General features: G+C 50.6%; 1 protein-coding gene across 11 annotated transcripts in view; it reads left to right on the top strand.

The window, feature by feature from the left end:
* AMBRA1 (autophagy and beclin 1 regulator 1) overlaps window positions 1-13,363 on the top strand; it is a 238,059-nt gene extending 224,696 nt beyond the window's left edge. For all 11 annotated transcript variants that reach the window (XM_036994095.2, XM_073216497.1, XM_073216498.1 and 8 more), the window contains 3 exons: window positions 3,976-4,068; window positions 5,273-5,466; window positions 11,791-13,363. In XM_036994095.2, coding sequence (XP_036849990.1) covers window positions 3,976-4,068; window positions 5,273-5,466; window positions 11,791-12,287 — 784 coding nt within the window. In that variant the 3' untranslated portion in view covers window positions 12,288-13,363. The remainder of the gene's footprint in view (window positions 1-3,975; window positions 4,069-5,272; window positions 5,467-11,790) is intronic.
* The last annotated feature ends 94 nt before the right edge of the window (window positions 13,364-13,457 follow it).

Below are 13,457 nucleotides of genomic sequence, written 5' to 3'. Positions count from 1 at the left end.
AATCCCACTTCTAGGAATTTACCCTAAGAATGCAGGAGCCCAGTTTGAAAAAGACAGATGCACCCCTATGTTTATCGCAGCACTATTTACAATAGCCAAGAAAAGGAAGCAACCTAAGTGTCCATCAGTAGATGAATGAATAAAGAAGAGGTGGTACATATACACAATGGAATATTATTCAGCTATAAGAAGAAAACAAACAAATCCTACCATTTGCAACAACATGGATGGAGCTAGAGGATATTATGCTCATTGAAGTAAGCCAGGCGGAGAAAGACAAGTACCAAATGATTTCACTCATATGTGGAGTATAAGAACAAAGAAAAACTGAAGGAACAAAACAGGAGCAGAAGCACAGAACCCAAGAAGGAAGGAAGGAAGGAAGGGAGGGAGGGAGGGAAGGAGGGCCTAGATAACCACTTCACCTCTCCACGAAAAATAATTCTTAGGACAGGTGAGATGAACTGCCTCTTCAGCCCCTCTCTAAACCTATTACAGTGGCTGATTACCAAGGTAGCAGTTAGGTGCTTTCTCCTTTGCTTTGCTCCCCTACCCAGCACTCCTCCCGAGCTGCTGCTGCTGTATCGCAGGCTGACTGCCAACTGAACCAACACCCCCACTGATAACCACAGTGAGTGCAAAGTACCAGATTGATATGAGGGTGTGCTTGCTCACTTCCGGCTTCATAGATCAGCCCTACAAATGGGGGGGAGGTGTTGCTGGGAAGACCACTGCTTCTCAGAGTTAGCTCAGAAGACAGAATTGAGGTACTCGTGTCAGAAAAAAGTAGTAGGCTGGGACTGTGGGTCATCTGGCCCCTTGGCTGAGTGTGGGACTCCTGGCAATGCCCTGGCTCTGTCCCACGAGGGAGTTACCACTGTAAACAGTGATCAGAATCAAGCATCATTAATCAGCAAGGGGAAGGGCATGCCTCTCTGAGTCAAAAGGGGCGCCACAGAGGCTGCTTGTTTCAGGCTGCCCCACACCAGGTGCCAACTCTTCCCCATGTCACAGAGATGGTGGAGGTAAACACCAGTCTTCTTGGAAACAGTCGTTCCCAAAGAGGCAGCCATGTGGTCCAAGTCTAGCCATGTAAGTGACAGATGAAAGAAGAATGTTCTCAAATGGAATATTTCCTAGAAGTTGGGGAGTTCAGAGCCATAGGTCTGTGAGTGTTGTCACTCCAGGAAATCAGTCTGGCACCTATCTGTGTTCAAGGAACCTGGAAGGTCCCAGCTGTGAGGGAATAATTGTGTCAAACCCAGAAGCACAGTTTACAGATGGTGTGGAAGCCAGGTGTTAAGTGGAAGTCCATTTGAAAAGCTGGCCCTGATTGGTGTCCCCATTCTTCCTCATCCCTTTGTGTATTTACTTAGCTTCCACGAGAGCAAACAGTGACTCATTCATCCTCATAATATGCAAGGAGGCAAGAGATGGTTGGGACCATTCTTTAGCTTATAGATAGAAATAAGTGATACTGGGTATTGAAGGCTGCGAGTTTGAGTAGCCAGAGGGATGTCTTTCAACCTGGTCCTCAGTGCAGTGCCTACAATTTCAACCAAATTTTCAAGTCTATGAGCTCATCCTAGTCAAGCTGCTCTGACCACAGAAAATGGAACAAATCAGGACTGGAGTGAGACCTTTTGGTGGGGAACAGAAAGGATTGGGGTTGGAAAGGAGAGCATATCTGATAGAGTCTCCATTGCCCTTGTTCCAATTGGTAGTAGGTCCTGTCACTAAATGGCCAGAGTTCACAGCTCTAAGCTGATGATGCTTGCTGCCAGAAGGTAAGTATTTAAAGGGTCTTCTGACCATCAGCATCACAGTGACAGTCCCAGCTCAGAGTGGGCCTTCAGGTGGCCTCTTTACTGAGATAAGAAGGAAGTTTCCTGGCGTGCAGTACCTGGCTTGGTGTGAACAGTTTGTTGTCACTCAACAGCCCTGGCTAGTAAGAATTACAGAGGAAGGATTTGGCAAGGACCTGCATAGTATTGCCACCTGTCAATAAATCTTGACAAGTTTATAAATCAGAGGCTCCCTGGCAGCCAGCCTCAAGTGGTGCCTCATACAGCCAGGATTCGCTCATCAAAAATGGCAATGATGGCTTTGTTTTTGGAGGCCTCTGCTGTTGACTGCTGGCCATTTCCTCTTCCCAACTGTGAGGTCCTCTTGTCTCACCTTTACCCTCCAGTGCCCCTGTTGTTCAGAAAATCCCACAAAAATGGCCAAGAGTTCAGAAGAGGAAGGAGATATTTTTTAAAGGGATGGTCTGAAGAAGATCGCACTAAATTCACTGCCCCACAGGCCCTCTGAGAAGAGCCATGGTGGATGTTAGTACAGAGCTCAGAAAGGAAAAGTGCTTTTCTTTGGCTGTAGCTCTTTCCCTTCAAAGACACCAGTATGTCCTCAGGTGAGGCCTAATCCCCAGAATTGAGTGACCCTTTCAAGACAGGTCAGGGGCCTCAGTGCCCAGGCCTGTGTCCTTTCACCCTCAGTAGCACAGCCTCCTGGCACACAGTCCCTCATCATCCAAGCCCTATAGGTCCCTGTCCTAGTTAATCCTCCTCTTTAGGAGGGAACCACCTTATATCACTACCCCCAGAACCCATCTTTTCCCGGCTAATCCTCACACCCACTAACTTTGATTCATTTGTTTTTTATTAAAGAAGTTCTGTCATTAAAGGAGGATGACCTAGGCCTCTAGGTTAAAAAGCTGACTTTCACTGGAACTTGTCTTAGTCTACCAAGGCTGCTATACAGAATGCTAGAGATTGGGTGCTTTAATCAACAGAAATTACTCTCTCACAGTTCTGGAGGCCAGAAGTCTTGAGGTCAGGTGCCCGCAGGGCTGGGTGCTCGTGAGGACTCTCTCCTTGGCTTGCAGACGGTCACCTCCCTGTCCTACATGGTGGAGAGAAAGAGAAAGAGCCGTCTTCCTCTTCTCATAAGGCCACAGTCCTGTTGGATTAGGGTCCCAATCTTATGACATCATCTAGCCTTAATTATGTCCTAAAGACCTTTTCTCCAGATATAGTGGAATTGAGGGACAGGGCTTGCGGGGACACAGTTCAGTTCTTAGCAGAGCTCTTCAAGTACACATTGGATGCTCTGTCCCATGTAGGAGCAGAGCTGGCCATTTTGAGTATCTTTTATGATCTCTATGCATTAGAGTCTAATCAAAAGGCTCAGATATCTCTTTTCCAACTCCTGCCCACCCCTTCACCACCAGCACCCTATGCTCGACTACGGTGACTGGTGCTAGGGACTACCTTTTCCAGGGAGGAATCTTTTTTATTTTTTTGAAAAGGAAAGTTTGTTTTGTTTTGTTTTGTTTTTGGTATCATTAATATACAATTACATGAGCAACATTGTGGTTACTAGATTACCCCCATTATCGAGTCCCCACCACATACCCCATTACAGTCACTGTCCATCTGTGTAGTAAGATGCTGTAGAGTCACTACTTGTCTTCTTCCAGGGAGGAATCTTTAAAAGCCCAGACAGCAGGGAAGAGCCCATGGCAAGAGCCTGCCCTGTTTCTAAGCACTAAGCACACCCTTTAGGTAGGGCTATCCATGTCTCTCCAGGGCCTCTCCAGCCTCTCATTTGCCATCTTAGCTCCTCTCTGTCTGAAGAACATTAAGAATTCACTGCCTGCAAATGGCATGGCTATCATTTAGCTATCTCTTAGTCTCGAGGAGCCTCGAGGAGCTGCTGGTTAGGCATTGTCTTGGGGAAAGGAAGAGGATATAACCATCACTGAAGGCCTTGGGCTGTTGGAGATTCATCTGCATGGCTGTAGGACTGAGCATCCTGAGAAAGGAGTACCTCTTGTCCTAGGCTCGGCTCAGCACTAGGAAAGAGGCTGCCAGGCCACAGTCCACAAAGCCTAGGCAGGAATTGTAAGGAGTTCTGGCTATTCCCTTTCTAATGCCTTCTACCTCTTCTCTTCTACCCTTTCCAACTGATTTGCAGGGCCTTAAATTCTGGTGTGGAGTACTACTGGGACCAGCTGAATGAGACTGTCTTCACTGTCCACTCCAGCAGCAGGAGCAGTGAAAGACCTGGGTGAGTCTGTGGGAGGGAGGAGTACAGCAGCCTGGAAGCTTGTCCCTGCCCCTTGCTTTTGACAGCTCTTGAGCAGTGACCTCAGAGTGTGGTCCAGAGCTCTGTGGGTATCCCTTCTCAACCAGAGCAGCTCCTCTTTAATCTGCTGCATGCACCGAGCTTTTGCTCACAGTTTCATTCAAGAAAAGTGTTCTGTGGCTAAGAAAAAGGACAAGACCTCTGCTGTCAGAGTCTTGATTTAGAATAAGCTAGAACCCTCTGACCCTCTCCCATCCTGGCCATGGCGTCTGGGCACACTGGGCTGAGGAGACAAGACAGGGCACTGGAGAGGGTTGCTGCCCCTAGGAAGGGTGTTCACAGCCCATGGAGAGTCTGTGGACAGTCTCCTAGAGGATCATGGCCTCAGGGACCAAGCTGCTGAGAGCCCAGGGGTAACCCTCCCCAGGGACCACTCAGGAGAAACCTGGTACTGCTTAATTCATTAACGAGGACTGAAACATTTTGAGAAAAAGAAGTGCTGGGTCAGTGATATACCCAAAGCATTTGCTGCTTCCTGGAGGAATTACAGGACATAGCTGGGAGAATAGTCCCAGAAGCAGCTCAAAATATGAGTGGCTGTGACCATCCTGAAAGTCCTGGGCTCCCTCTGCTGCCAACTCTAGCTGTCCCATGGGCAGTGCCTGGGCCTTGCTTGTAGGGCAGCTTGTGCTCCCTACCTTCCAGAATCTGTTTTCAGATGCCCAGAGGAGGATCCCAGAACAGCCTCATAAGAATCTTGGTTAAAAAAAAAAGGAATCTTGGTGCTTTTCTTCCAAAGTGGAGCTCACGTAGAAATCTGAGAATTTAAACTGGAGTCTTGTCAGCATATCACTGGAAGGAAGGAAAAGTTAAAGAGAGGAACGGTCCTTCTGCTGCTTACCCTTTGTCCCATAGATCTCAGCTAGTGGCTTCCTGAATCCAAATCAGGTTTTTTAAAAAAAGGCCATCTCTACCTTCCCAGAAAAGACGCTCAATGTTTAAGGGAGTGACTGAACCAGCTGGGTTTGCCAAATTAGATGGTTCTGCAGCCTACTTTCATTGTCGCTCTGTATGGGCTTATATGAAGGAGAATGGACACAGATGAGTTATCTGTCATTGCCAGTGGAGCTCTGTGAGGAGCACTGTCCCAAGTCTTGCCTGACTTCAGCTGCCTTTCTCTTCCTAGAACTAGCAGAGCCTCATGGAGGACAGACAGAGACATGGGTCTGATGAATGCAATTGGGCTGCAGCCCCGGAACCCCACCACCTCTGTGATATCTCAGGGCACCCAGACTTTGGCCCTTCAGTTGCAGAATGCTGAGACACAGACGGAGCGGGAGATACAGGAGCCAGGGACAGCAGCTTCGGGTCCTGGGGAAGGTAAGAGCCATGTAATGATAGAGAGGAAATATGACAGGGTGGACAGTTGGGATCATCCTCACCCTCCCGCAAGGCTCATGGCTCTTCCACATAGACAGGTAGTGCTGAGAGAGTGCCAGTCCGCAGCCAGAATGAGCACCTTCTCACCTGCTTGGGCATGCCCATCTGGTGGCATTTAGAGCCTAGAGCCTCCCCAGGCAGGGACATCATTTCCCTGATCTGCATCAGTTTCCAGCAAGCCATGCTTCCCTTACAGCTTTTCTAAGCACCCACCACGTAGCCTGACCTCCTCCTCCTTTTAAACTTGGAGGACCCAGCTGTCCTTCCAGAGTCAGAGCACAGACAGTAACGTAGATGGAAAGGACTACAATAGAGACTTGGCTGCAGGCTTTTGTTGCAGTGACATTCACCCCAGGCCTCAGGCTTCCAAGACCACCTCATGGAGCTTGTTGTCCCCTTGTAGTGTGGCAGATCTGGGACTGCCACAGATGAGGCCCTCCCATGTTCCTGTTACACCATGGCTCATTGCATTTCGGCTGCGGACTGGCACACCCCTTCCTCTCACCTATTTCAGGTGTGGCTCAGCCAGCTTCAGCCCTGGCTCTCTGTGCTGGCCTCACACTTCTAAGAACCAATTAGCACTTTCCAGCAGTATAGCTGAGCCACTTTAGAGTCAGTCAGCAGCTGTGTTAAACAGGCTGTTCTCACTCAGACATTCTCTGTACCACCTACCTCAGCCCCCTTACTGGTCTAGACTCCAAGCAAGGCAGCCTCCAAACAGACAAGTATTTTCTAGATCTGTGCTGAGCCATTTTCTTAAAAAAGCCCATAGGAGGACAAGTTGTGGTGTGTATAAGGCAAAAAGTAACAAATTGATGTTTATCACCCCAGAACAGCTTTCTAAGCTACAGTCCTCTCATGGGGCACTGTCCCTTTTGCTGCCATGCACTGAAATTTTTTAAAGTTCCTTTTTGGTCTGTGGCTCAGGCCACCTCCCTACATCTGAGGCCTGTGATGCTTTGCTTAGTGAAAACCTCTTTGTGTGGATGTAAGCAACTGGCAGTGCTGGCCTGAGCAGCCAGTTGTAGCTTTGGGACTTAGAGGAGGACAGAGTTGAAGGCTCCTCTGGCCATCCCTGGACCAAAGACTTAGTCTTAGGGAGCTCCCTCTGATTTTATCTCACAGCCATTTACTGATTATCTACCACATATCAGCCACTGGTGCTGCAAAGACAAATAGTCTTTGGTCCTTCACCAAGGAACTTGAAATCGAGAAAAGGAGGCAGATAAATATTTAGTGAGATAAGGGTCTCAGGAGCATAAAGGAGGGGCCATGCCCAGCTTGGGGGAGGAGGTGACCCTGAGCTGAGCCTTCAAGGATGAGTAGCAGTTAGGCAGGCCCAGTGGGATTGGGGGTAAGGGGGAGGCTCATGGTAGACTGCAAAGGCACCAAGGTCAGAAACATCACACTCTGCACAGAGGCCCACTGGCAGGTTCTGCTGGTGGTGGGGCCAGCACATGGTGAGAACTGGGGCTGGATGAGCAGGGAGGGCAGGTTAGAGGTACCTGGGTTGGGAGTGCAGCAGGGGCTCTGGGACCAGAAGCTGCCAGCTTGAGAAGAAGGGCAGCCTCCCAAAGAATCCTCTACTTTTTTCTTGATAAACATCAGCCCATTTCTGACCTCAAGTCAATTACAAGTTCCTTTCTTCCTGTTTGGGGATGGGAGTGAAGGGCTGGCAGGAGACTCTTACCCAGTTTCAAGAGGCCAGAACCTCATTCTCTACCTGTTTCCTGCCCACAAAAGAGAGAAGGTGGTGAAGGACAGATGTGCTTTTCAGCAGAGCAGTGGTGGGGAGCTAGAGCCTTTCCAAAGTCATCCCAGACAGCTCACGGCATGTGTCTGGGGCCCCATGAGCTTTGCCTAGAGCCCTGGACCTCCAGCTTTTCTGTGTCGTGATCCCTTCAGAAAGCCCCACACATACAAGGCAGTAAGGAGAGAGGACATGTGGGTTGAGGGGAGAGGTGGGGAATTGACAGATGCGAGTCACTGGCCAGCCTTGTTTCTCCTGGGGCCAGGAGCCTTGTTTTGAGGTGCCCACCCAACTGAAGACTAGCCACTCCTGCTGCTCTGGTAGTGGGGCAGAGGGATCAGGAATCAAGAGTCTCCCTGGGCTCAGACTTCCTCTGTGGCCCACCTTCCCCATGCAGCAGGCAACACAGCAGTCCCACACAGCACCACCCGACACCTGTGTTAGCAGATTTCTGGCCACCTCTGTGTGAGCATGCAGAGGAAAGCCCTGCTCAAGTTGATCACACTTCTGGACTGAGCTAGAAGGTGAACCAGTGGTGATACCACCTGCATACCCCTCACATTGGGGGCCCCAATTTATTAGTGGGCAAAGCAGCTCTGCTTGTGGTCATTACTCTTCTGTGGTGGCCCCTCCCTTGGCCGTTTCCCATCAGCTTGCATCGAAGGGTTCCCAGGCTACTCCTCATTTTCTTGTTTATAAAAATCTGATTAAAATCATTCATCAGCTCTTTCTCAGACTTCCAAGAAGAGCCCTCTGCAGGGGAAGTTCAAGCAAGATTAGTCTTCTTGCTTGTCCAGCTTTAAAGTTTCCCTGCCTCAATGTTTGTGTTCAGTGCTGACACAGTGCCTGCCTGGTGTACAGTAGGCACTCTGGAAGTGTGGAGAATGAGTGAACGGAGTAGAGGGTAGGGCCTGTCCGTGAGCTTGGCTGTGCTACGCTGTTCAGGGATCCCACAGCTCTGTCTCTGACCACTGGGAAAAGTTGCCTGGCCTCTCTTGTCTGGTGAAGACAAACAGGTAGACCAGCTGCAGCAGCCGGGTGGGCCAGGGCAAAGAAAATATGAAAGAGGAGGGGCTGGAAGACCAGTGTGCTGCACTCCCGGGCCTGAAGGGCGGCTCCTCCTCTGATGCAGCCTGGCTTTCCTCTTCTGGGCAGTGGAACCCCCAGAAGTCAGTGTGGTATGGGCATCGTGGGAAGCTGCTGATGCCACTGTGGCTTCTGCATCCAGAATATACCTTAGAACTTGCCAGGGTAAAGATCTATCAATGCTAAATCCATTTCCCATTTTCAAAGACAGAAAGAAATGCCTTTGCTATAGAGAAAAGGTCAGAAGAATAAACCCCTCTGGCCACCGTGCTCCTGGGGCTAATAGCTTGGATCTCTGGCTACGGCTTCCATTTCCCTCGGGCCTCAGGGTGCTTTCCTCCTGTAAAGTGTGTCGCCTGCTTTGGTGGCTCTTCATCTTGGCTTAGAGTTCCCATGAGAGAAACACAGCTCACAGCTCTCTAGGCTGAAGCTATCTGCACCTAGTCCTGAGGAAACCATTTGTGTGAACCTTTTTAATTCTTCCAGTTTTTTTTGAGCAGTTACTTTATGTTTGGTATTATATTAGGCACCATGAGTCCAAAGGTATTGCAGAGAGAATCAGATTCAGAGATTAAGCCACATATCTTCCCTCAGAAAGCAGGTACAAAAGGAAACAAACATATATCTGCTTCTCTCACAGCATAGGGGTAACATGTGACCAGTTTTCAGAAGCTACCTTAAATTGGGAGTGCCAGTAAGCAGCCTGGGAGCCTGTCTATTCACCCACACATTCATTTGACAAATAGACACCGAGTACAAGACCATGTGTTAGACACTAGACCCAAAGATGAATAAAACTTACTCTGAGTCTTTCAGGAACTTACAGCCCAGAAAGGAGTTGCCACAGCCACAGGTAACTTCCACATGGGATGTGGGCACGGTGAGGGCTCAGAGAAGGAGCAGCTCCTTCCAGCCGGGGCACACAGAAGGCTGGTGAGAGCAGAGGTGCTTTCATCGGCCTCTGAAAATAAGCATACTTGAGACATGAGATGCTGGGCGGATGGATGCACGGTAGGCAGCGAATCCTTGAGTGTCCCAGTACGTGCGGGCAGGGGTCAGGCAATACACTGCAGTACGGAGTCAGCATCACTTGAGACCATTTGGTGCAAGAAGAGGGGGTGGTGAGGAAGTGGCTGGGACTTGACTAGAGGGCCCTTAAACCAAAGGGACTTGACTAGTTTGAGGGCCTCTTGGAGCTGCTGGGCTTTGACCAGATTATGATTCTAACCACAACTCAGTGAACCAGAGCTTAGTTAAGATGGTGATAGCAGCAGCACAGAGGCTGGGTAGAAGGGGAAGAGAGAAGCAAGACCAGTCAGGAAATATGGCCATAGTCATGGTGAGAGGTGGCCAGGACCAGAGCCACAGGTGCAGTGGGAAAGAACAGGAGGTCTCAGACCCAGGTGCCAGTGATGGGGCCTCTCTGAGAGCCTGACAGAGGCAGCTCCCGTAGGGCCCCAGGGCAGCCCTGTCCTGCCCCAGGAAGTGATCTCCATGAGAAGAGCTGATAGTTCACCAGGCACGGAGCCCAGCACAGTGAGCTCCAATGCCGGCAGGCCTTGGGCCAGCCCACTGCATATCCCAGACCGGGCTGGGCAGGCCCTCCATGCATAGGGTTCTTGGAAAGCAGTGGGGGTGGCAGTGAGCAAAGGAGGTCCCATGGACCTTCCCAGGCAGACTTGGCTTACAGGGTTAAAGCTGTGCTGGCACCAGGGTCCTATGTCAGCCTTTGCTCTTACCCTCTGCCCTACTGCTCAAAGGCTTTTCCCCTCAGAGAAGTACTGGGCGAGCCCTTCAGGTTCTCTTACCTTCTGCCCTGGTTACCAGTTGGCACTGAGCCTGTCTGAGAGGGAAGTGTAAGCACAGCCTCCTTGAGGGGTGGGAGGTGGATGGGCAGAGTCTACCAGGAGATGTAGAAACTGAATGTAAGTGAAATCCCAGGTGGACTGCTCACTGCTCAGTGCCAAGGAGAAATGTCTCACTAAGACCTGGAGGAAGAAATATTAGCCTGAGGGACTGCCAAGCACTAACCGGGAGGGAGAGATCTAACAGGGTCTTAGGTACCACTAATCTGTAAAACTGGCTGGCTGGAAACCCAGCTCTGAAAAGGCAAGCAGAGGAAAGGGACTAGACAGGGAGGGAGCAAAGAAAGTTTGCAAAAACATCTGTTGACAACAAGTACCCCCAAAAAAATTTTTTAAAATAACCTCATCATAACCACCCCCCCATATCTGCAAGATCCCAAACTGGCTAGCAAGTAGCCAAAGGAAACAAGTGGATAGTTCAGTAGGGGCAACCCTGGTGGCCTGGGAGCCTTGGTCATAGTTGCCTACATGGCTTGGGCTGCTTATCAGCCTACTGAGAACTGAACAGAAGCTGCAAAAGTCCCTCAGGACAGAGCTGCACTGGCAGACCCCTGCTTAATTGCTACAGCCTCCACTGACAGAGTACCTGCTGTGTACCAGGCACTTGCTGAGCATGGTCTCATTTCCTCTGCCCACCACTATGCAAGCTGGATGTTTTCATCCCTCTTAAAAGTCAGGAAACTGAGGGATGTGGATGTTAAAGGATTTGTCCAGGGTCACACAGCTCGTGATTGACAGAACTGAGATTTGAGCCAAAGTCTCATCTGCTCCACACAAGGGAAAGCCCATCCCTTTGTGGGGGGAAGAGAACCTTCTTGCCTTCTGGAGATGCAGGTGAAGCCTCAGGCCTGGGCAGTTGGCCGTCTCTAGGGAAAGTTGCGGGCATCAGTCATACAGCTCAGGAGAACAGTATGTGGAAAATAACTTGGGAAAGCTGGTGGGTGACTGGGGAAGAGAGGAGGCAGAATGCCTTCTCGAGTACAGTTAAAAATCCATTCTCCCTCTTGGGCTCTTAGGAAGTAACATAAACAGAACAACACTGAGGAAAGATAGCACAGCTTTGAAATGAGGCAGAGCAGACCGTTTGCCTTTGGACCATACCCTGGAGGGTGCCTTCTCTTTCCAGAGACCACACAGCGCACCCTATCTCCTGGGCTAGATTTGTCAGTGACCCAAGACAGGTGGAGGGCAGACAAAGCAAGCCTCCTGGGTCCACCTCAGCCACCTTCCTTCATTTAGTGACTAGGCTGCCACTGGGGCTGAAAGTGTTAAAGTGAAACACTTGCCTTCTGGCCCAGCCTTGCCTCTTAACTGGCTGTGTAGCGTTGGCCACCTCATGCCATCCTAGGCCTCAGTTTCCCCACCAGTAAACCAAAAGTATAAATCATGGTCATCTGGGGAGTTTTGTCTAGCTTTCAAGCCTCTGATTCTCAAAATGAGGAAGTTGTACTCTTTTTGCTTTTGCTTTTAGCCTAGAATACCCTAGCTCCTACTAGCAGCTGCCTTCCTGATCAGAGTCCAGGCCAGCAGCTAATTCCCTCTCTTCGGCTTTGTCCCTTCCAGGTGAGGGCTCAGAGTATGGTGCAGGTGGAGAAGATGCCCTCAGCAGGATCCAGCGGCTCATGGCAGAAGGGGGCATGACGGCTGTGGTGCAGCGGGAGCAGAGCACCACCATGGCCTCCATGGGAGGCTTCGGCAACAACATCATTGTCAGCCACCGCATTCACCGCAGCTCCCAGACGGGCACTGAACCTGGTGCCATCCGTGCCTCCTCACCCCAGCCCTCCACCTCTCAGGGACTGTTCCCGGAACCTGGGCAGCTGACAGAGCGATGCCTAAGCCCCCAGACAGCCCCCTGGGACCAGCCTGGCACGCATGGGCCAGAGCCACCACAGCCAGCTCTGCCCTCATCCTCCCCTGTTCCTACTCCTGTCCCCCTTCCCAGCACTGAAGGACCAACCCTGCACTGCGAACTGACCAATAACGATCACCTTTCTGATGGTAGTGGCAGCAACAGGTCTGAAGCCGCAGGCCCCAATGGGGAGCCACGGAACAGGTAGAGACAACGTGTGCCCTGGTGCCTCCCCTCAGACCGCTGAGCAGAAACCAAACCTCCCAGCTGACTGGGAACTGTACACGCGTAAGAGCTGTGGGCTGCATCAGGGAACAGGAGCAAGAGGGTGGGGGCTCAAAGTCAGAGGCAGCAAGCATGAGGCAGTTGAATGGGCAAAGCTTGCCTCAAGGAACTAGAACTTTCCAGGATCTGGATCCCAGGGAGCCTCACTGCTCTCTGCTCAGTGTGAGTGGAGGAGGAAGTGGGTATCCCTCCCAGGAATACCCTTTCTCCTAGAAACATGGCTCAAGGGACTGAGCTCTGGGCAGAGAGCCCCAGAAGCTCAATAGTCTTCCAGATCTGGGCCAAACCATCCTGAACAGTGGCCAGTGGGGCAGCTTTGCTCTGTCCACCTGTTTCTTGAGCTACTAGGAGCCCAAGAGCAGGAGGAGAGGCCCTACCCCCAGAAACCATCTCTATCTCTGAGCCTTCCAGAGCATCAGCCTCTCTTTATAATCTTATCCCACAAAGACTACAGTCAGAGGTCTGGCCAGGCTCCCAAATTGCTGAAGACAAGGATTTCCTGCACTTACCTATGGGGGACAGCCATGGAGTGAAGGGAGCAGCCTGTTTGCCTAATAGAGGGTAGGGGCAAGGGATGGTAGGCAGGTCCTCACTCAGGAGTGGGGAGTATTGGCGTGTAGGCTGACCAGCTCCCGGGGCTTGTCCACCAACCTCCTCTCCCCACCCACCAGGCCCTCAGAGCAGTGCCTGTGGTTATCAGTATTACCTGAGCCTAGGCCAAAGCCAGCCCAAGGCTGGAGGAGGGGATGAGACTCCAGGGCAGAATGTGAGGTCTTAGTCTGTGATTTAAGGTGTTGCATGTGGAATCTTGAACTGTATGTGTACTTTAGTGGAGAAATCAAAGCTCTGCCTATTTTGTTTTTAGTATGAAAATGCGATTTCTTTTCTGTTTGTAACTCATGATAGAAACATTGTGGTGGGAGGAGAGGGGATAGTCTGACTGCTAATGAGGGAAACACCAAAGATCTACATCATTAAAATGACATGCCCCTCACCATGCTACTTTTGTTTGTTTCCATGGTGGATTGAGGAGAGGATGGAGACTGGGGAGGAAGGTGAAGGGGGGTGGTTGCTGAACTGAGCCAGGCCCAGG

Source organism: Manis javanica, chromosome 11, assembly GCF_040802235.1.
Source record: "Manis javanica isolate MJ-LG chromosome 11, MJ_LKY, whole genome shotgun sequence".
Taxonomy (NCBI): Eukaryota; Metazoa; Chordata; class Mammalia; order Pholidota; family Manidae; genus Manis; species Manis javanica.
The sequence above is the reverse complement of the archived record's forward strand: the minus strand, read 5'-3'. Positions and strand labels throughout refer to the sequence as shown.